Source organism: Aotus nancymaae, unplaced genomic scaffold (genome assembly GCF_030222135.1).
Source record: "Aotus nancymaae isolate 86718 unplaced genomic scaffold, 86718_ANA_hifiasm-v0.15.2.pri h1tg000007l, whole genome shotgun sequence".
NCBI classification, from domain to species: domain Eukaryota; kingdom Metazoa; phylum Chordata; class Mammalia; order Primates; family Aotidae; genus Aotus; species Aotus nancymaae.
This window is the reverse complement of record NW_026988418.1, coordinates 15,864,611-15,889,191: the sequence shown is the minus strand read 5'-3', so window position 1 is coordinate 15,889,191 and position 24,581 is coordinate 15,864,611. Positions and strand designations below refer to the sequence as shown.

The window sequence follows — 24,581 nt, the reverse complement described above, 5'->3', positions numbered from 1 at the left end:
TATTAGTACTTGATCCATATTGATTCTAAATATGCCAGTCAATGGACACTGAAACGTATATTACAAAACTGATTGTAGAGTGATTCCTTTCTGTTTCCAACAGAATAATGTGTCTCATTTTTGTCATTTGTGTTAGTTGCAAAGAAAGTTTTTTCATGGTATTGATTTTCTTAATTTTTAATAAGAAACTTAGAAATAATTCCTAGTATCTTTTTCTTCTGAAGAAGAAAAACTTCTTGAAGTTTTAAGCCGTATTGTACGTTACCTAGTTAAGCACACATTTCTCCATATTTTTCCATGATTTGGGGTTCAGGACAATTCTGGTATATAATTTATTCTTATAACTGATACCATGAGATTGCAGTTGATGATTCTCTGGCTCTCTCTTAAGCAGTTACAGTCTTTGCATTTTAGTAATAGGAAATAGTTTTCTAGATAAAGCTTCTTTTTTGTTGTTGTTTTTTTTTTTTTTTTTGAGACGGAGTTTCACTCTTGTTACCCAGGCTGGGGTGCAATGGCGCAATCTCAGCTCACCGCAACCTCCGCCTCCTGGATTCAGGCAATTCTCCTGCCTCAGCCTCCTGAGTAGCTGGGATTACAGGCACGCGCCACCATGTCCAGCTATTTTTTGTATTTTTAGTAGAGACGGGGTTTCACCATGTTGACCAGGATGGTCTCCATCTCTTGACCTCGTGATCCACCCACCTCAGCCTCCCAAAGTGCTGGGATTACAGGCGTGAGCCACCGCGCCCGGCCCCTAGATAAAGCTTCTTAACTCTAGGTGGCAGAACTCTATAGCCTTATCATCAGTACATTATTATTAGTCAAGTTACCTGACTTAGAGCCACTTTTTATAGTTAATATAAGAATTGCAGTTTAGCAGTATTTGACATCTAAAACTGGTTTTAAGAGCTCTCTCTTAAACTGCCCTAATCTTGTTCATCTGTGAGATGTCTGGTAATGTTAGCAGAATATATTGACAGTTCTTTATAGTTGCAAAGGAATTTTTGGTTAACTCAACTTATTCATTAGGCAGTTTATACTTGTCTTAATGTTTTGGATAAGTGATAGTTTATTCTAGTAAAATGTTTTAAACTCCTTTTGACAAGTGTTTTTAGTCATCTTTTATTTTGAGTTGTAATTTTAAATGTACCAAGACATTATACTACAGTATAATTACTCCATATTATATTATTATTATCCGAAATCTTCATTGTCTACAGAAGAAAACAAACAACAATTTAAAAACCAATCCAACCAATCCAGTATAGACCAATCTTACATAGATGCTACACTCTAAATGAAATATAAGCAAATGAAATATATCCATGTATCAAAGGTTAAAATGCCATGATTATACATGATTTACTTCAAGATTGTAAGAATGGTTTAATATAGGACGTCTGTTCACATAATTTATTATATTAACAAATGAAGCAGAAAAAAGAATCTGAGATGCTGAAAGGGCATGTTCTCCCTAACAGAAACTTTTACGTCAACTAGAAATGAAAGTTATGAAAACTATTTATTAAAAAACACACGAAAACAAAGCCAAAACAATAAGAAACATCATTTAAGCCATATATGATATATGTTAAGATGAAGAATGTTGCAGAGATGTTCACCACTGATGTACATTGTTTTGGGATTTTAGGAAATGCAATTAGAAAATGAAATAATTGAATGTAAATATTGGAAAAATGATAAAATTATCTCTTTGTGCTAATAATATGATTGTATACCTAGAACACCCTAGTAAAAGACTACTGAGATTAATAAGAGAATTTAGTAAGATAACTAAATACAAGATAAATATACAAAAGTCAGTGGCCATTCTCTGCCATAAAAATAACCTGTTAGAATGGAAATGGGGAAAAATATTTACCTACATGACAGCAACATAAATTATAAAACACTAAGGAAGAGATATTTAATAAGTTACATATAAGAAGAAATTATATTATTGAAAGATGAAAGCAAAATCTGAATGAATCCATCCATTCAGCAAACATTTGCTAAATATGTTCTGTGTTTCAGATACTGTTCTAGAGGCTGGGAACATCTAATAGGACATACAGAGTCCTGCTTTCATGGTGCACACATACTTCTGGAAGAGTCAGACAGTAAAGAAATATGTAAATAATAATATCTACTAGAGTTTAGTACTAAACTCTGAAATGAAATGATAGAAGGAATGACATTACTCTGAATGGTCAGGAAAAGACTCTTTGAAGAAATGATATTTAAGCCCAGACAAGTAATAGCTAGCTACATGAAAATCTGATGAAAAAGTCTCCAAGGGACAGCTAGTCCAAAGCTTTCAAAGTGGGAATGAACTCAAGGAGGGGCAAAAAGGAAGGCTAGAGTGGCTGTAAAACTGCTTTAATCAAGAGTATGCCATTGGCATAGGAATAGAAAAATAGATCTGTGGAACAGAATAGAATGCTGAAATGAAATGATCTAGTGCATAGGAGATTTTATTAAATAGTGCTTTCACAACTGTATCTTACTGGAAGAAAATAATGTTGGACTCTTAGCACACTAAATGCAAAAATAAATTTTACTTAAATGAAAATTTGAAATTTTAGAAGAAAAATGTTAGAGTATGTGTATGTAAATAATGTTATGGGAAGCTTGTTACTATGATAGGATACCTAGAAGCTGTGTAGTTGTCCTCAGTATCCATAGGAGGATTAGTTCCAACACCCTCATGGGTACTAAAATTTGAGGATGCTCAAGTCCCTTATACAAATCATGTGTTATTTGTATCTAACCTTCATATAGACTCCAACATACTTTAAATCATCACTAGATTGCTTATAATATCTAATACAATATAAATGCTCTGTAAATAGTTGTTATACTGTATTGTTTTTTAATTTGCATTTTTTATTATATTGCTATTTTTAATTTTTAAAATGTAAAATTTTAATTTTTTTCAGAGAGACTCAACCCTGTTGCACAGGCTGGAGTGTGGTGGCACCATCATAGCTCACTGTAACCTGGGTTCAAAGGATCTTCCCGCCTCAGTTTCCTGAGTAGCTGGGACTACTACTGTGTGCCACCATACCTGGCATTTTTTTGTTTTGTTTTGTTTTGTTTTAAAGAGATGGGGCTTTTGCACCTGGCCTTTTACAGATTTTTAAATTATATATATTTTTAGAGATTGAGGGCTTGCTGTGTTGTCCAGGATGGACTCAAACTCCTGGGCTCAAGCAATCCTCTGCCTCAGCCTCTATAGTATATTGTAGCTAGCTGGGAGTATATCAGTTGCAGGTGATATGTGTATGTCACCACACCTTGCTATATATAAATATAGATGGGGTCTCACTGTCACCCAGGCTGCAGTGTGGTGGCAGGATCTCAGCTCACTGCAACCTCCACCTCCCAGGTTCTAGTGATTCTCCTGCCTTGGCCTCCTGAGTAGCTGAGATTACAGGTGCCTTCCATTGTGCATGGCTAATTTTTGTATTTTTAGTATAGACAGGGTTTCACTGTGTTGACCAGGCTGCTCTCGAACCCCTGACCTTAAGTGATCCACCCACTTTGCCTCCCAAAGTGCTGGGATTACATGTGTGAGCCACTGTGTCCAGCCTAAAAAATATTTTCAATCCGTAGTTGATTGAATCTGCAGATGCAGAACGCATTGATATGGAGGGCTGACTGTTTGAAATAAGCATATTTAAAAATTAAAGCATAGTAAAAATTAAAATTTATATGGTAAAAGATATAATAAATAATATCAAAAGAAAAATAGTAGATTGGGAAAAATAACATCTTTCAAATGCATGTATTAGACATAAAGGGTTATTATCTATAATTACAGCTCTTATAAATTGATAAGTATTGCATGAAAGTAGAAAAACCGGCAAAATATTTAATAGGCAGTTTCGAAAAGAATAAATCCCAAATGGTTAAACATACACAGATTTCATAATCTCTTTAGGGTTAAGGACATGCAAATTAAAGTAACTATCAGATACTACATTTCACCCATCCCATTGAAAATTGTTTTTTAAATGATAATATCTAGTGTTGGAAGAGGAGTATGTACACTGATAGGTTGCTGCTGGAAAATACAAACTTTTGTGGTGATTTTGGAAAAACAATCTTACAATATATTTAAGGATTAAAATATATCACTCATCTTTTAATTTAACAAACATTCCTAGGAATACAGTTCATAGAAATAAGCACCAGTACTTAACGAAATATGTATAAGGATAAATGCTACAGCGTTGTTTAAAGTGGCAAAAACTGAGAACAAAATATGAATGTCCTTGAATGGGGGAACTATTGTGTAACCATCCATATCATAGACTGTAATTTAAGCATTTAAAAGAATGTGTTGGCTGGGCATGGTGGCTCATGCCTATAAATACCCAGCACTTTGGGAGGGCAAGGTGGGGAGATCATTTGAGCCCAAGGATTCGAGACCAGCCTGGGCAACATAGGGAAACCCCTTGTCTACAAAATAAAAAAATTAGCTGAGCATGGTGGTGCATGCCTGTGGTCCCAGCTAAGTGGAAGGATCACTTGAGCCTGGGAGGTTGAGGCTGTAGTGAGCCATGATCATGTCTCTGCACTCCAGCCTAGGCTACAGAGCAAGACCCTGTCTCAAAAATAAAGTAATGTGTTAGATTTTGCTAATTGACTTAAAGGGGCTTTCTTGATGTATTGTTAAGGGAGAAGAGTAATATACAGAGAGATGTCTATTAAAATAATGATGAAAAATTTAAACTTCTCCCTATATGTATATAGGAAGTAGAAATGTATGTGTATTTATATATGAGTATAGAAAAAGGTCTAGAAAGAATACATATAAGGTTGTTAATTGAAGTAGAAGTAGAGGCAAGATAAGGAGAAAATATTTTTAAAATGTGTCCACAGTAAAATAACAACATGTAATATTACTCCTTTTAACAAAAATATGTATCTTTGTATGCACTAAAAAAAGAATGAAAAAATGGTCACCAACATTTTAATGATTGTTTTAGAGTGATGATGAATTTCAAGTTATTCCTTATATTTTTCATTGTCATTTGAACTTTTTACAGTGATTAGGGTAGGAAAAAACAAGGTACTTTTATCATGAAAATTAAGAAAGCTAAATGGTAGTACTTTTTTCCCCTTCATTTTGCAGTTGTGCTATATTGACTCCCAAACTGATGGTGGAATCCCTTCTTACTGTTTTGCTTTAATGGTGATGTTTTTTCTACAACAGAGAAAACCCCCTCTTCTTCCTTGCTTACTTGGAAGTTGGGTAAGCATGAGTTTGTGATACATATATGCATGTGTGTGTGTGTGTATATATATATATATGTACATATATATATATATATATATATATATATATATAGTTTGCTCTTGCAGAGAGTTCTGCTCAAACATTTTAAGCTGGAATTCTGGTTTGTCTGTTTGTCCATCTTTTTTTTTTTTTAAATAATTTTTCCACTACCAATTTGGAATGCCTTTTTATATAGATTGAAGGCTTTGACCCAAAAAGAATGGATGACTTTCAGCTGAAGGGCATAGTAGAAGAGAAGTTTGTGAAATGGGAGTATAATTCAAGTAGTGCAACTGAGAAAAACTCAATTGCTGAGGAAAACAAAGCTAAGGCAGACCAACCAAAAGATGATACCAAGAAGACAGAAACAGACAACCAAAGTAATGCCATGAAGGAAAAACATGGCAAAGTAAGCCTTTTTATTTTTGTTTTTGGCTTTTCTATCTGTAGAATTTGTAATGCCTTCGATTGAAGCTATTTTAATTGTAGATTGACTGACCTTGAGCAAGCCTCTTGGCCTCATTTTCCTCATCTGTAAAGTGAGGGGTTGATCTGGTTTAGTTTTTTAATACCAAGATTCTCTAATGAATTTATACCTTGTTTTGGAAAACTTGTATTGTTTGAGTCATGTCAAGATAAATCTGTCATTTTTCATCTAGACAAGGAAAATTTCCTTTAGGAGTAGGGCTCTGACCAGACTTCAGCATATGGAAATGTTGTTGCCAGATTGGGTGGAGAAATAAAGGCCCTGCTGTGCTCTATGAGAGGGTAGCTTTGCTTATTTGATTATTCAGCATTCATTTATTAAGGACCTGCTATGTGGCAGGCATTATCTTGAGTGCTAGAGAACCAGAGATGACATGGATTATGTCCTGCAGAAGCTTGTAGTCTTCTAAGTGGACAGATGCATTATTACAGAAATCTGAACATTTCTGAAATCATTGTTCTACTATACTGAATTATTTGTAGTCTCCTGATATGCTTGCCTATTGTATTCAACTCTTCCACTTTCCTGGACTACCGTATGCTCTCTCCTCAGACCACTAATACTGTCAGCCAATGATCTTGCTTATTACTTCACTGAGAACTTCCCATATTCTTATCTAAAGTCATTTTCTTCACTTGTATATTCAGTCTCATCCTTTCTTGTCTTTTCCAGAACATCACCCTAGCAATTATTCCCTCATAAATTACCAATTTTTTGTTCCCTACAAAACCAAACATGCTCTTATTTCTCCCACTATAAGAACAATCTGACATCACCTCCCCTCCCACCTATTCCTTTGCTCCCTTTTGCAGTAAAACTTCTTAAAGAATTGTCTGTATTTACTATTTTTGATTTCTCTGTTAGCCCCTTAACTCACACTAATCAGGCTTTGATGTCACCCCATCAGTTTGTCAAAACTTGTATCATCAGTGTCAGTAACCTCCACATTACTAAATCCAATGGTCATTTCTTAGTTTCTGTTATTTTTGATTTATTAGCAACATTTGCCGGTTAATTACTTCCCTCTGAAAATTTTACTCACTTGACTTTGAGGACATTGGACCCATGGCTGGTTATTCCTTCTCGGTCTCCTTTGCTGGTTTCTTTTTTCCTCTCTAATTTCTTAAAGTTGAAGTGTTATAGTTTATGATCCCCTTTTTCTTGTGTATGTACATTCCCTTGGTAATCTCATCTAATTCTGTGGATTTTAAGTACTATCCATATGATGATCACTCTCAAATTTAAATCTCCAGCCAGACCTCTCTCCTGACCTTCATAATTGTAGAACCAACTGCCCATTTACTGTTTCTGCTTAGATATCTCATAGATGTCTTAAACTTAATGTGTCTAAACTGAATTCCTGATTCAACCCTCAAACTTGCTCCACGCTTAGTTTTTCTATCTTACTTGGTTGCACTGCATCCTTTCAGTTGCTCAATTAACTGAACGTATGCTCCTTTCAGTTAACCTTGGAGTCATCCTCTACCCCTTTTATATACCCCATATCAAGTCTGTCAGGAAGTTCTGTCATCTCTATTAATTATGTATCTGAATTTGATTACCTCTCATTACCTCCACTGTTAACCATCCTGGTCCTCACCACCATCATCTCTGGCCTGGAATGCTATTATAGCCTCCCAACAGGTTTCCTCGTGTCTACCTTTCCCTCTTATAGTCTGTTCTTAACAATAGAATAGTTCTTTTGAAACTTAAGTCAGATCATGCCCTTTCCTCTCCCCACCCTCAAATGCTTCAGTTGTTCCTCATTTCATTTAGATAACAAGCCAAACAGTCTTTCCTGGCCAGCTTCTTGCTTTCCTCTTCTACTCTTTGTCTCACTCTATCTTGGTCTCATTCTTTTTTAAAGCTGGTCTCATTCTTTGTGTGTTTGCTCTGTTTCCCATTCCTATAGCACTTTTCCCTCTTCTTAAACAATACCTTTTCAATAAGTCTTACCCTGACCACTCTATTAAACACTGTAACCTTCTCCTGCTTCCACACTCCCACCCCTTTTAGTGTACTCAACTCTTTTTTTCTATAGTACATATCTTCTTTTAAGTTACTGTGTAATTTACTTATTAAATATGTTTGTTGTCTTTCCATAGAAAGTAAGCTCCATGAAGGCAAGGATCTTTGGGTTTTTTTCCCCCAAAGACGTATCCCAAGTGCTTAGAACACTGTCTTGCACATAGTAGGCACTCAGTGAATTGTTGTAGAATTGAATGTGAGAATGACTGTTTCATGTGTTTATGCAGCCTGGTGATTACTTTCAGCGAGGTTTCATCTAGCTAATCTTTGGAATTCAGGTGTTACCTCTTCTGTTATGATCCCCGTGATTTAGAGGCCCATCTTAGCATATATCCTTTACTATAATTGTTAAAGTGTCTCTCCCCCTCCTAATAATCTATGAAGTAGGACCTTCCCTTATTTACATGGCAGTATAGTATAGTGATTCACGGCATGGACCCAGCAGGCAGGTTGTCTTGAGTCAAATCCTCCCCTTATAGTATCTACTTCATGGAATAGTTAGAATTAATTGTTCATATATGTGCAGCTTTTAGAAGAGTGAATGGTGCATGGTAAACATTATGTTTAAGTGTGAACTTTCATTATTTTATTATATTCCCAATAATGTCAGGGACATAGTAGGTTCTAAAAAAATGTTTGCTGAATGAAGGAATTAGTTTTTTTGAAAGCCAGGGCATTTACTTAAATTTTAAAAGTAATTATTGGAAAAAGGAGTTGTAGTTGTTATACAGTGGTTTGCGGCCTTGGCTGCATATGAAAATTACTTTAGGGAGCTTTAAAAATGTCTTTGCCTAGGCTGGATAGCCTAGTCAGTTAAATCAGAATCTTGGGAGGGATATGGAAGGTGGGGGTGGTGTGGAATTCAGATATTAGTATATTTTACTACTACCCACATGATTCTAATGTGCAGCCAAGGTTGAGAATCACTGGTTAAGAGGAAATAATGCAGAATTCCTAGGAGTCAGTAAACTGGGACTTTGTTCCCAGCTTTGCTTCAAACCGACTGTTTTTGGCAAATTACTTCTTCATGCCTCAGTTTTTGAAAACATGATCTCCAGGGTCTTCTCTAACTGAAAATTTGTTGATTTTATAGCTTTGTTAAGCTTAAATGAAAAGTATTTTTTCTTTTCCAGTCTCCTTTAACATTGGAAACACCAAATCAGGTATCCTTGGGACAGTTATGGTTAGAGCTGCTAAAATTTTACACACTGGAATTTGCTTTGGAGGAATATGTCATATGTGTACGGATACGAGATATTTTAACAAGAGAAAATAAAAACTGGCCTAAAAGGCGAATAGCCATTGAAGGTGAGATGAAGTGTTGTATTTCATTTGGAGATTATTTTTTGTGTGCCACTCATTATCTAATTCAGTGTTATAAATAATCCTTTGGCTTTATAGTACTATATATATGTCACTAGATTGTCATTTTTTCATTTTTAATTTTTTTTATTTTTTGTGGGGATGGGGTCTCACTGTGTTGCCCAGGCTGGTCTGGAACTCTTGGCCTCAAGTAATCCTCCCTCATTGGCCTCCCAAAGTGCTGGGATTTTAGTCATGAGCCACCACGCACAGCCCCCATTATTTATTTAGATTTCTTTGTCAAGTCTATTATAGTTTTATAGAATTAGTATTTATTTGAAGGTTTTTGCTTATATATGGTTAAGGTCAGTAATTAGCATTTTTAAATTTTGAACATTTTATTTTTTTACTTATACAAACTTGTAAAAATACAGAAAAATGTAAGTTACGAATACTGTAAGATCTTTTTGAATAAATTTGTGCCATAAGATTATGAGACAGTTTTCATTGTCTCTAAAGTATCTCACCTAATAAATGTGGCTTAGAGCTAAAGGGGAAAAATAAAATTGATGTTGACAAAGCTTCATATCAGATCCCAAGACCATTAACATCTTTGGAGATACAGAAAATAATAGAGTAGCTCCTCAATTCTTAATCAAAAATTTGAATTTCACAGCATTTCACTTGCCTTTTATAGGTAAGAAATTGAATTTATGTCCATTTTAGTCTGTTGAGCCTACACATTGTTCACTTCCCTCACTCCTGCTGGCCTTCTCCACTGGGAGTTCAACCCAGAAATATTCTGAAATATACATGCAAACATTTACACACATCTTGTACTCTCTTATATATAATAAATAAAGGAGCTCTGAAGTCTTCCAGCCATAATTTATCTATTTTTTTTTGTTTCTTTCCCCCACTTTTTCATTTTCTTTGGGAAGTGAGGAAGAAACCAGAAAAAGCTTGTTAAAGCCTATGGATTTAAATAGCAGCAAAAAGAAATAGACACCCCAACTTTGAAGCCTAGCCTCTTAATACCAAAAGATTTTCAGTAGTAGAGAGTATATGTATTGTCTTTTTGGTGGCACTGTTCTTTTCCTGGGGCTTACCTATATTTAAGGCTTATAGATATTTGTTATGTTATTAATAATGAGGATGCTGTTGTTGTAAGACTTTGCAGGGTAGTCATGTTTGACTGGATCAAAGTTTAAATTTTTGTTTAATTTTTTTTTTTTTTTTGGTTTCTTTTACTTTTTTGTTCTTTTCTCTCTTCCTACTACTTTCATTTACTTTTCTTATCTCACTAAAGTTAAATCTAAAAATCAGTTTGTTTTCAAGTTGAAGCCTTGAAAGTTTTAGGTTTGTTTACTTGTTTAAATTGCAAAGAACATAAACTATATTAAAGAGCACTATGAGCTGAGCACAGTGGCTCACACCTGTAATCCCAGCACTTTGGGAGGCTGAAGCAGGAGGATCACCTGAGGTCAGGAGTTCAAGACCAGTCTAGCCAACATGGTGAGACTCTGCCTCTACTAAAAATACAAAAATTAGCTGTGTGTGGTGGCGTGTGCCTGTAGTCACAGCTACTTGGAAGGTTCAGACAGGAAAATCACTTGAATCTGAGAGCGGAGGTTGCAGTGAGCCGAGTTCACGCCACTGCACTCCAACTTCGGGAACAGACCGAGACTATCTCAAAAGAAAAAAAAATACTATAACAAGAGGTGAAAATTATTAATGGGTCCTGGAGCTTGAAAATTTTTATTCAATGACAGGGTAGAGTGAGGTATGTCAGCATAAATTCTTTTTCCACAATTGCATCATCGAAACTTTATAATTAATGAATTGGCCTTCTCAGCCATCCGCTTATTAGTGACCTTATTATTAGTCTGGTTTCTTTTTCCTTTTGGTTTTTTATTGTATGAGAGAAAGAAAGGAAAAAACGTTGCAATTGTATTTCCCCCATTTTCAGGAACTTTCTTTGGGACCCTAGCTTAGAAAAAACCCCTTGGGAAAATATATTCTGCCTACATTGCATCAGTTAAGAGCTACTTGTATGAGCTCGGAAATGTAGTTTGTTAGTAGATAATTGGCTATTTACCATTTTCTCTTTTGCTAGATCCATTTTCAGTCAAGAGGAATGTTGCGCGGAGCTTAAACAGCCAGCTGGTTTACGAATATGTTGTGGAGAGATTTAGGGCAGCTTATCGGTATTTTGCCTGTCCTCAGAGGAAAGGTGGAAATAAGTCTACAGTGGACTTCAAGAAAAGAGAGAAGGGGAAAATTAAGAAACCAGTTAAGTCTAACAACGTGGCAACCAATGGTTGCATTCTGCTTGGGGAAAGCACAGAAAAAAAAAATGCAGAAAGAGAGCAACCTGTTAAATATGATGAAATGGAATGTACATCACAGAGATGTATTATTGACAACAACAATTTGTTGGTAAATGAACTAGATTTTGCTGACCATGAACAGGAATCTTCATCTCTTTCTGCCAGCAAAAGCAGTGAATTAGAGCCAAAATCAGTTAAGAAACAAGATCATTTAGCGCCTTCAGAAACTTGTTTAAAAACAGAGCTCAGCCAATGTAATTGCATTCATTTGTCTAAGTCCTCTGACCCAGATAAATCTACTGGAACAGACTGCAGGTCAAGTTTAGAAACAGAGAGTTCACATCAGAGTGTGTGCACCGACATACCTGCTACCTCTTGCAACTGCAAAGCTACAGAAGATGCTTCTGACTTTAATGATGACGATAACCTCTCCACCCAGGAATTATATTATGTGTTTGATAAATTTATTTTAACCTCTGGCAAGGTAGGATACAGTTTGTTAACAATCTATAAGGTTTTGTGGTTGTTGTATGAATATGTATTTTTTTTTTAGATTTAGAAATGTAAAAATGGCTTATATAGTGGTGACTGTTGTTTTGGAATGATATTTTGATATGTATTTTACCTTTTGTGTTTTTTGTATAGTTGCCTTTAAATAATGTATAGGAAGCCTTGAGATTTCAGCATTCTATTACCAGTTGGTTTCCTTTACTTCTGCACATATGAAAGGATTCATCTGATGTTTCATGAGGATCTTAGCAAAGGCAGCATACATTTTAAATGTTACTTATTTTCTATTTTTTTTTCCTTCAACAAAAAGCCACGATCAAGGGTTTTTTTTTTTTTTGGAGACAGAGTTTCCCTCTGTTTCCACCTTCCGGGTTCAAGTAATTCTCCTGCCTCAGCCTCCCGAGTAGCTGGGACTACAGGCATGTGCCACCATGCCTGACTAACTTTTTGTATTTTTAGTCATGACGGAGTTTCACCATGTTAGCCAGGTTGGTCTTGATCTCCTGACCTTGTGATCAGCCTGCCTCAGCCTCCCAAAGTCCTGCGATTACAGGCGTGAGTCACTGTGCCCGGCCTCAAGCTTATTTTTATACATAAAATTTTTTCTTCTAAAAAAAATAACAAGGTTTGTAAATTCTAATAACATTCTACTTTAAAGATATTTTTAGAGGGGGGAAATAAAAGTATGCTAAAGGTAGTTGAGGGAAACTAAGATTAGGAGCCAAAAAATAAAGATTCTGTTTCTGCTACTGAGCCTCTGGATTTTGGCTTATCCTGTATGACTTACAGGAGTCATGACTTTTCTTTTCTTTTTTTGAGGTAGAGTTTTGCTCTTGCTGCCCAGGCTAGAGTGCAATAGCATAATCTCAGCTCACAGCAACCTCCACCTCCCGGGTTCAAGTGATTCTCTTGCCTCAGCCTCCTGAGTAGCTGGGATTACAGGCATATGCCACTATGCCCAGCTAATTTTTGTATTTTTAGTAGAGATGGAGTTTCACCATGTTGCCCAGGCGGGTCTCGAACTCCTGACCTCCGGTGATTCAGCCGACCAAAGTGCTGGGATTACAGGCGTGAGCCACCACCCCTGGCCAGTCCTAACTTTTCTACTTTTGAAGTAAGATTTTATGAACTTACATTTTTTTTTCTTTTTTTTTTTTGAGACAAGGTCTGGCTTTGTTGCCGAGGCTGAAGTGCAGTGGTGCAATCTCAGCCCACTGCAACATCCGCCTTCCGGACTCAAGTCATCCTCCCACTTCAGCTTCCTGAGTAGCTGGGACTACAGGTGCACACCACCATGTCTGGCTAATTTTTATATTTTTTGTAGAGACGGGGTTTCGCCATGTTGCCCAGGCTGGTCTCGAACTCATGAGCTCAAGTGATGCACCTGCTGTGATCTCCCAAATTGCTGGAATTATAGGTGTGAGCTACTGCACCCAGCCAGATAGTCTAAACTTTAACTCATAAAGGAAATCATTTAAAATCATAGTAAACAACCCATTGAACAGAAAGTAAGCGGTAACTGCTTTGTGAATAAAACAAAGTTTTAGCTGAATCACATGACTTCAAGTGCATTGCACATAACTGAAATATCATTATCATTATCCGCATGAAAAATGATTATACAGATTATGCATAAACCAAGTAGAACATTAAAAAAAAATAAACTGGAAAGTCATCTAGCCTTATCCAGGCTTATTGTTTTATCAGTAATTACTGACAAGCTTTAAGATATTTAACCTAATTACTAAATAGTATTGCCTGTTTTTTAAAAATCTGCTTTATTAAGGTATGACTAGCATTTAAAAAGCTATAAATATTCAGTGTCTACAACTAGATGTGTTTGAACATAATTATCTGTATTATTATCACTATCAGTGCCACAAACCTATTTTTCAACTCCAAAAGTACCTTCCTTTTTTTTCCCTTTTGTGGTTTGAGAACTTAAGATATATGCCATTAGCAAATTGAAGAATGTAATACAGTATTATTAATCTTAGGCCCTACTTTGTAGAGATCTCCAGAGCTTATTTATTTTGCATAAATGAAACTGTGTACCCTTTGACCAACACCTCCCCATTTCCTCCTCACAATAAGCAGTATTTCTTCATTCTATTTAAGTATACAGCTGTTGCATTTTATCTAGGTTGCATTATTTAGTGTACATGGACTATTGAAAGCATCAAATCAATGGCAGATTTTTAGAAAAACTTAATTATGTAACTTTAATGTACATGTCTTATGCTTTATGCTTTTTTTCCTGGAAACTTAAGGTAAGTACTGTTTCTCCAGTTTTCGTTTTTACTATTTAAAGAGTTTTCTGGCCGGGAGTGGTGGCTCACGCCTGTAATCCAAGCACTTTGGAGGCCAAGGCGGGCGGATCACCTGAGGTCAGGAGTTCAAGACCAGCCTGACCAACATGGTGAAACCTCGTCTTAAAAAAAAATTTAAAAAGAAAAAAAATTTTTTTTTCAAAATTAAAATAAAAAAATAGTTTCCTGCCTAAATATGTCATTTTTTTAAAAAAAAAGCCTTGAAAAGCTGATAGAGATTCTTGTAGTACTGTTAATTAACCTACAGTGTATCATTCTTACAAAGAGAGATTTCCTGATATAATTGTTTCAGAGTTTTTGGCCGTATAAATGTCCAGGCTGACACTGGAGAAAGACACTAACTCTAGGATCTAGGCATATTACAATAAAGAAAAGAGTATTGGTGTTCCTTAACCATATCTGTTTGTTTCATTGAGTTGGCATAAATTTTTGTGTTTTAACCACTATTTGGTGTCCATTGAAATGCATTTAAAATGGCTATATAGGATTTGGATTTTATTTTGTGGCTATTGAATAAGTTACTCTTTGTATGAAGCGAATTATTTTTAGCGTTCAGTCTGCAGTTTGGTGTCTTGAAACACTAATGTAGTAAATTGAACCAACTAAGTGAGAGTTCTGTGATCAGTTGATTCAGAAGATAGAAAATGTTTGGAGTGAAATGAAAGGTGCAACTTAAAGTTTCTTTATAACCTACTTTGTTAGATCTCAGTAAGTTAAAAACATAATGCATATATTTTCCTTTGGGAGCTGTTTGAGTTAACCCATACCTTCTGCACCTCTTGGTGTTTTCTGCATCTTCCATTTTCAGGTAAATTTAATCCTTGATATAATTTTAATGGGGAAGAAAAAGTAGTTGACTCAAAAAAGTTTTTGATATCTAATACTGCATTTTAACAACATGTTTTTTAAAAAAGTTACTTTCTAAAAGCACAGGTTACCAAAACTGAGTTACATAAAAGATTCTTTTTGGATCCACTTTCTAAATGATGAAGTCCCTCAAAAGTTTATTAGATTATTAGATTTTTTTTTAATCTTTGTATAGCCACCAACGATAGTATGCAGCATCTGCAAAAAGGATGGCCATTCAAAGAATGATTGCCCAGAGGATTTCAGGAAAATTGATCTAAAACCTCTACCACCAATGACAAACCGATTTCGGGAAATACTTGATTTAGTATGTAAAAGATGTTTTGGTAAGTCTTTTTATTACTACAACTACTGGGACAAGATTCTTTCTTGGATATTAAATATTTGTTTTCTGATTTAAAAAGCAATTTGCTTATATTTTGTTTTGCTGAAAGGTTTTTGAATGGAGACCCAAGCACAGATATTTACTAAATGACTAGTATGTGCAGGGCATCATAGTAAATGTCAAGGGGAGTAGAGAGTCCATATATATTGCTTTTAAGGAGCTTAGAATATAGATATGATATGTCTAACATGGTAGCTTCTAGCCCATGTGGCTTTTAAATTTAAATCAATTAAAATTAAATTAAAAACCAAGTTCTTCAGTTTTATACTAGACATATCTGAAGTACTCAGTAGCTACATGTAGCTAGTGGCTGCTGCATTGGACAGCATTGATGGAGAACATTTTCATCCTTGCAACATTCTTGGATAACACTGCTCTAGATGGATTAATACAGCATGTATGTAAATTGCCATAATACAGCATGTATGTAAATTGCCATAATTGGAAGTAGAATGTGTTACATGCTATAGTAGTGGTAAATGAAACGCAGTGTAAACACAATTGATTTATCTGGGGTGGATCAGTGGAACCAGGATTAATGATGTGGTATTTGAGACAGACCTTGAGCTGCATCTTTAAACATTGAAGATTATGCATGAAAGCATAGAGTGGCTGGGTGCTGTGGCTCACGCCTGTAATCCCAGCACTTTGGGAAGCCTAGGCAGGCGGATCACAAGGTCAGGTGTTAAAGACCAGCCTGGCCAACATAGTGAAACCCTGTCTCTACTGAAAATACAAAAATTAGCCAGGCATGGTGGCACACACCTGTAGTCCCAGCTGCTTGGGAGGCTGAGGCAGGAGAATCACTTGAACCCAGAAGGTGGAGGTTGCAGTGAGGCGAGATGGTGCCATTGCACTCTAGCCTGGGCAACATTGCAAGACTCCATCTTAAAAAAAAAAAAAGGCATAGAGTGCATATTTTGTTGGGGGAATAATTGCCTTTGATTTGATAGGGTATAAGAAAGGCAGTAGCAGAGATAAGGCTATAAAGATATTATGGGGGAAGCCTTGCATGCCTTTATTCAGCAAATGTTTACAGAGTACCTGGGAATCACCTTTACTCAGCAAACATTTATGATTTACTTTCTGTGTCCAGGTAAGATAAACTTTCTGGTGTCATAACATTTAGTGCTTCATTGTAATCTCCCCCTTCTTCCCCATTTCCACCTCCCACCAGGCAACTACTTTTCTGCTTTTGTCACTATCAATAGTTCACATTTTCTAGAGTTCTGTATAAGTGTAATTATACAGAATGTGTTCTTTTTTTGGTCTCACTTTTTTTTGTCTAGCTTTTTTCACTCAGTATATTACTTTGAGATTCATCCATGTTGTTGTCTATCAGTGGCTAATTTATTCTTGTATCTGAGTAGTGTTCCATTGTGTGGCTATACCACAATTTGTTTATTCATTCACCTGTTGATAAATATTTGTCTCACTTCAAAATTTGGGCTGTATGGGTCTGGGTATGGGCATACGCTTTCATTATCTTGGCTATAATAATAGAATGGCTGGATCATGGCACATGTTTTTTAGCAGCTTTATTAAGATACAATTTACTGCATTTGTTTTTATTTAGTCATTTATTTATCTCAATGTGGGCTCATAGATATTTGATACTTTGGGTTATAATTGAATATAATTTTTCTTTTGTTCAAGTTATTCCAGCTTTGGACATTGGGAGCTGTTTCACTTGGCTTCTGGTTCCCTTTTATACACATCCATCAGTGTGTGTTTTTTTTTATTTGTTTGGGTTTTAACACTTTCTTATTTTCTGGCACTACAAGATGCTCCTGGCACTTCATGTATGTTTTGTGCCTTAGTCCTAGAATTAGGCATTTCTCCAAAGATCTGTAATTCCTTTTATTGGAAAATGATATTAGAAACCAAGATCTGAATACTAGATATGCTTACTATTACTGGGCTGTCATTGCTTTTTGAAACCATCTCAGAGCAAGAAAATATGTCTGTATATACTAACCTGTGTATATAAGCTTACTATAAATATTTCTATATGTAGCCATCTTATCTATATTAAACCAAACATGATTTCATGATGGTATCTCTGACTCTAACCCATTCCCACATGGCTCATTTTAGCCATGCGTATCTGTAAACTCCCCTCTGACAGTGAGAAACCTGGTTCCCACATCTATTACTCATATTTTAAATTGTTCCATTTTAGTACATATATATAGCAGTATCAGAACTGTTAACTCATACCTCTGTGGGAAACAACTTTATTAACTAGAGTACAGTGCTTATGTATGGTTCCTTTTGCCCTTAGTCTTACAGATTCCACTCATTTTCAAATTTACTTTGGTCAGCACCTTTCCCCCAGTCCCTCATGTGAAGTTGTTTCATACATTTATAATACAGTTAGATTATTTTGTCACAGTCTTTATTACATACTAAGATCCCCTGACTTCCTAGATGAGTTTTTTAAAATTGCATACATTAAGGCTCACTCTTTGTGCTACAAAGTTCTGTGGGTTTTGACAAGTGCATTATGTCATGTATCTACCATTACAGTATCATGCAGAATAGTTTCACTGCCCTAAAAACAAATTAACAAATTACATGAAGTTTATTTATTTAACTCCCCTTCTTCTGTAAGCACTGATAACTGCGTTTGTTTCTTAAAAATTGAATATTAGTTTGATTCATTATAACAAATTCTTTTTTTTTTTTTTTTTTTTTTTTTTTGAGACAGAGTCTCACTCCATCACCAGGTGCCAGGCTGGAGTGCAGTGGCACAATCTCGACTCACTGCAACCTCTGCCTCCTGGGTTCAAGCAATTCTGCCTCCGCCTCCCGAGTAGCTGGGACCACAGGCGTGTGCCACCATGCCCAGCTAATTTTTATGTTTTTAATAGAGACGGGGTTTCACCATGTTGGCCAGGATGGTCTCGATCTCTTGACCTCGTGATCCGCCCACCTCAGCCTCCCAAAGTGCTGGGATTACAGGCGTGAGCCACCATGCCCAGCTATAACAAATTCTTTATAAATTACTGCTTTGTTCCTGTTACTGTATTAACTTTCTGAGATGAGTGTGAAGAGATAGGGAAAAAAACTTTGTTCTTAAGAAATATATGGACTTATTTGGAAAAATAAGATGAATATAAATAAAATAACTGGGAAATCAAAAGGATAAAATAAATCAGGTACTAGACTGTGGCACACAGTTTGAAAAACTGAAGAAGTGGAACTAAAGAGAGATCATTAAATGCTGTGGTTTGGCAAAACAGTTTATAGGGAAGATAGGCATTTTGACCAGGCATTTGAGGGAACTGTTAATCAATTTTGTAATAACATGAATACAGTCTTAACAGATGGGAAAATAAGCATGGATATGGGAGAGAGTGAAGAAGTAAGTGGGTTTGTAGATATATGGGAAATGATCATGTGAAATGTACATATATCTTAAAAATTATTTTTCTGTTCCATTTCTTCCTCTGGGTTGCTAAAACAGAAAAACAGTTTTTTTTCCTGCTATCTCCCTGACCTTTCCCCAGTAACATTTATGGTTTTAAAGTCAGAGAAGTCAACAAATAATGAACAAACTGTAAGTAAAATTTTTAGGATAAAAACTTGAAGATGTTTTCAGATTATATTTTCCTTACTTTTCGTTTTCCTTTTTTCTTCTTTTGGTAAACGAAGATGAGTTATCACCACCTTGTTCTGAACAACACAACAGGGAGCAAATTTTAATTGGCTTGGAAAAGTTTATTCAAAAAGAATATGATGGTATGTCATAGGTTAAAAAATTTATGTTTTTGTGTAGTCACGTAGTCTTGACTTTCATTTATTTAAAAATGTTTATTGAATGTTATGTGTTAAGTACTATTCTAGTTGCTGGGAATACAGTGCTAGTAAAAGAGATGAAACCTCTCATGAAGCTTATGTTTCAGATGGGGAAACAAATAGTTGACTAATAAATATATTATATCAGCAGATAATACATGCTGTTAATGAGTAGGAGATAAAAGAATTGAAGTGATGGGGTGTTATGATAGGTCTCTCTGATAAGGTAGGATTTGCACAGAATCCTGAATAAGATGAAGGAGCAAGTTATATAAATATCCAAGGAGAAAACATTGTCAGTGAAACAGACTAGATTATGTCTGGCATATTTGAAGAATAGCCAGGAAGTCAGTGTGACTTGAGTGGAGTATTAGGTAGATTGTAATGGATAGATGAGTCAGAGAGGTAGTCTAGGGATTAAGTCATTAGGGCCTTATGGATGTGGGTAGAAGGACTTTGAATTTTAATTTGAGTACCTAATGGGAATCTTTTAGAGGATTTTTAGTAATTAAATGACATGATCTGAGAGAATAGGTTGCTGGACTATAAGACTAGAAGCAAGCAGAACATTTAGGAAGCTGTTGTGTAAGCCCAGATAAGACATAATAGTGATTTGGAGGAGTAGACGAGAAGTGGTCAGATTTGGGATATATTTTGAAGGTAGAACCAACAGGGTTTGCTGATGGAAAACATGTGAGACTTGAGAGAAAGAAATCAAGGATGGTTTCAAAGTTTTTGCTTTAACAGTAACAGTTGGGTGGTCCTGTTTAACTGAGATGGCAAAGAGCAGGAAGAGTAAGTTTTGGGAATGGGGATGAAGAATCAAGAGTTTTGTGGCCAACTATTTTAGAAAAGGACAAATAGTTGATTTATAATCAGAATGATTTTTTACTTTTACAAGATGATCCATATGTGCTATAATATTACATTTAAAAGTATTTGAAAACAAATTTTTTAATTAAAAAATTCTATTTTTTTTTTTTTAGAGACAGAATCTCACTCTGTTGCTCAGACTAGATAGAGTGCAGTAGCATAATTATAGCTCACTGCAACCTCAAACTTCCAGTCTCAGGCAGTCTTCCTGCCTTAGCCTCCCAAGTAGTTAGGACTAGAGGTGTGTGCCACCATGCTTGGCTAATGTTTTATTAAAAAAAAACTTTTTTTGGCCAGGTGCAGTGGCTCACGCCTGTAATCCCAGCACTTTGGAAGACTGAGGCAGGTGGATCACCTGAGGTCAGGAGTTCGAGACCAGCCTGACCAACATGGTGAAACCCATCTCTACTGAAAATAAAAAAAATTGCTGGGCGTAGTGGCACACGCCTGTAATCCCAGCTACTCGGGAGGCTTAGGCAGGAGAATCACTTGAACCTGGGAGGCACAGGTTGCAGTGAGCCAAGATCATGCCTGTGCACTCCAGCCTGGGTGACAAGAGTGAAACTTTGTCTCAAAAAAAAAAAAAAAAGATATATATATATTTTTGAAATATGATCTTGCTCTGTCACCCAGGCTTAACTGCAGTGGTGCGATCATGTAATCAGGGTTCATTTCAGCCTTGACCTCTCAGGTTCAAGTGATCCTCCTACCTCAGCCTCCTGAGTATCTGGGACCACAGGTGCGTACCACCACACCCAGCTGATTATTTTCTGCAGAGATGGAGTTTCTCCATGTTTTCCAAGCAGGTCTCAAACTCCTGAACTCAAGTGATTCACCCCCCTCAGCTTCCTAGAGTTCCAGGGTTACAGGCATGAGCAACCACACTCTGCCTTCTTTTTTATTTTAACATTTTTTTGCAAAGACGAAGTCTCACCATATTGCCCAAGCTGGTCTCAATCTCCTGACCTCAAACAATCCTCCCACCTTGGCTTTCTGAAGCTCTGGGATTATAGGAGTATAAAGTATTGACCAAATCTAAGTCTCTATTATGTAAAACTCATGCTCATTTTTATTTGCTGTTGAGTATAGTTTATTTTATGCATCTCAGCTATCATTGAAATTTCAAGTAGAGCATCAGAGCTGAATGGGGGAATGAAGTTTTCAAAGTATAAAATGTCCTATCTAAATGTGTAGTCTCCTTAAGAATTAATAGGAAGAGCCAGGCCCAGTGGCACATACCTGTCATCCCAGCTACTTGGGAGGTTGAGGTGGGAGTATTGCTTGAGGCAGGGAGTCCAAGGCCGTACTGCATAATGATTGTACCTGTGTAGAGTCCGTGCACTCTAGCCTGGGCAACATAGCAAGACCCTGTCTCTAAAAAATAAAAAAGTAATAGGAAGCAAAATGCAGCTCTATTAAACCATAGCTTATTTGAAATGGTAGCTGTCATTGGATGAGTCTGAAGGGTTAACCCTATCATAATTTATACCAAGTGGATTAAACACTTATTTTTGGAAGAGAATCATGTACTAAGGTGATATTTGTAAACCTACCTGAATTGTGGTTTGAAAGAATTAATTTATTTTTAAGAGGTCATTTCTCAGATGTTAATCTTAACTATTGGTAGTGATGTTGAGAATGAATAAAAGCAGTTGGATTTATTACATAAGTCTGAAAAAGCTAAAAGTCTTAGTGATTGTTTGGATGTGAACACAGAGAGAGAGAGATATTAAGGATTGCACCTGTATTTCTGATGTGAGCAACTGAGTACATGATGGTACTATTTGCTGAGAATAGGGATAATAAAAATAACAATAGGTTTGGGGTGAAGTTGATAGTTTAGACATGTTGAATTTATGATGTCTGTGGAAAATTGGGAAGAGCAGTTGGGTACATAGGTATGGAAACTTGAGCTCAAGATGTTTTGGAATTTCTCGTATTTTGTCCAGTGGTAGGTAATTTAAATCATAGAAATGGACAAAAGCATGTTGTATTAGGTTATTAGTAGATAATAGAAGACTCCTCCTCTCTGCAAATAATAAGACTTTGGACTTTGTTTTCCTTTGCTTAGAAAAGGCAAGATTGTGCTTATTTGGCTCTTCTAAGAATGGATTTGGATTCCGTGATAGTGATCTGGATATTTGTATGACCCTGGAAGGCCATGAAAATGCAGAGGTAAGAGTGTTTGGGAAATGTTATGGAAGTTTGTTTTCTCCCATTGATGATTCTATTTATTTTTGTATGTGATATTGATAAAAATGTGGTGTCACTCTTTGTATAAATACATTAGCAAAATAACAGTGTTTGGAATATGAAAACAATAGCATTTTCAATTTAGAAGACACTGAAATCTTAAAATAAGTAGTGTTTCAGTAATTTTATGATGCAAAAACCATGTCACTGAGAGTTACAAGTGATTTGTAATGAATTTTGGGAAAAAATAATATACCATAAGGTTGGAATTTTTTTCACTAGACCAAATGAGAAGCTGATGCTTCAGTTTTGTAGTGAACATTGACCTTTCATACTTTGTCTTCTCATATCTCTTCCATTAGATAATATCTTTGTATCACTATAGGTAGTAAATACAGGTGGTCATCTAATTTATAATTGGTTTTGTTCTAAAAGTTAGTTTTAATTTTTGGCCACTCACATACAATTTTTTCCATAGAAGCAATGTTATAAATGATATGCTAAGGGCTGGGCGTGGTGACTCACTCTTGTAATCCCAGCACTTTGGGAGGCCGAGGCAGGTGGATCACGAGGTCAAGAGATCAAGACCATCCTGGCCAACGTGGTGAAACCCCACCTCTACTAAAAATACAGAAATTAGCTGGGCGTGCTGGGGCGCGCCTGTAGTCCCAGCTACTTGGGCGGGGGGCTGAGGCAGGAGAATCACTTGAACCTGGGAGGTGGAGGTTGCAGTGAGCTGAGATCATGCCACTGCACTCCAGCCTATGACATAGTGAGAATCTGTCATAAATAAATAAAAATAAATAAATAAATAAATAAATGCTAAGATAGCTTTTAGAAACTCATTTTGGGCGGGGAGGAGAAGTAACATTTATTGAGTTCCCAGTATACACTTTTACATACATTATCTCATTTCATTCTTACAACCACCTTCGAGGTAGGTATTATTTCCCCCATTTTACAGATGAGGAAACTGAGGCTTTGAGAGATAAACTGACTTGTCCAAGTTCACACAGCTAGTAATTGTTGGAGCCGGGATTCGTAACCCAGGTCTGTCTGACTCCAGAGTTCATGCTCTTTCCCTTGTATCTCACTGCCTCTCTGTAATTTTTTTTTAACCCATAATGTAGCTGAAATATAGTACTAATAGTACTGTAGAACCTAACCACTACTTTCTGAAACTGAAAGCTTTCTGAGTTCCACCGTGAGATGCCAGGAGCAGACCTTCCCCAAGTGCAATTTCAGCAGTGAGAGTGGGTACTTAAGCTTTCCCTTTTTGTCTACCAGGACTTAATAATGGGAAGGAGATTGTCCAAGCTCCAGGGAAGAAAGGGACTGATTGGACAGGGAAGAAATATCCCAGGCCTTCTCAATGGCAACTAGCAAAGGAGGGGATCCTTGTAGATGGTCCTTTACTAGCCTAGCTATTGGTATTTGTGTTTCAAAATGAGGGACTGCAAGATTGGGGTGAGGCCCAGCTTCTGGCATCTGTAGTGGTGTCAGTATAGCCTCTGTTACGTTACAAAAGAATTGAGGAGAATAGTGTACTTTTCTGAAATTCTTTTGAAAAGTGGTTTTGAAATTGTTAGACCCAGAGTACAGATGGCAGTGATGCCTTATTTCTGGCTATAGGAAGTTGCTTCTGGTGTGTTAACATGTTTTATAAAGAAACTGAAAAGTTGCAAATATTTTATTTGTTCTCCTTTGCTAAATTCTGCTTAGAGCCACCTACTTAGAAAGTGGCTGCCCTTCTCCGTTCTGAAGAGTCAGAATTGAGGGAATAGGAAATTATTATTTTTATCCAGGAAGGAGAGTTTTAGATATCTTCTATGTAAAATTTATTAATTAAACTTCTAATTACTAAGGGTTTGTCTGTCATATATAATCTGTGCCATTCACATTGGGAAGTTGAAACAATGAAAATAATAAATCATTTTCTTTCAGATGAGTCATAATGAAACTTTAAAAATTTAGCATAATTGTATCCTTGAATAATAAAGAGAAAAATTACCTCCTTTGCTAATTTTATCATATGTGAATTAGTAACTAATGGTTTCTTTGAAATCCTTTGGTTTAGCTGCAATGGCTCCTGCTCTCATGTAGCTAAAAAGAGCATGTTGGAAAAATGCAAGTGACTTTATAATAACTCTTGGGATTGATGTTTATACCCTTCAGGTATTTTCAGTTA

At 36.1% G+C, this 24,581-nt stretch overlaps 1 protein-coding gene across 7 annotated transcripts in view; it reads left to right on the top strand.

Moving 5' to 3' along the window:
• Positions 1–24,581, top strand: part of TUT4 (terminal uridylyl transferase 4) — a 135,648-nt gene that overhangs the window by 68,953 nt on the left and 42,114 nt on the right. For 6 of the 7 annotated variants that reach the window (XM_064372359.1, XM_064372358.1, XM_064372357.1 and 3 more), the window contains exons 10-16: positions 5,144–5,263; positions 5,484–5,696; positions 8,936–9,110; positions 11,221–11,918; positions 15,317–15,467; positions 19,184–19,270; positions 22,272–22,375. In XM_064372359.1, coding sequence (XP_064228429.1) covers positions 5,144–5,263; positions 5,484–5,696; positions 8,936–9,110; positions 11,221–11,918; positions 15,317–15,467; positions 19,184–19,270; positions 22,272–22,375 — 1,548 coding nt within the window. The remainder of the gene's footprint in view (positions 1–5,143; positions 5,264–5,483; positions 5,697–8,935; positions 9,111–11,220; positions 11,919–15,316; positions 15,468–19,183; positions 19,271–22,271; positions 22,376–24,581) is intronic. The other variant, XM_064372361.1, reaches the window with a different exon arrangement.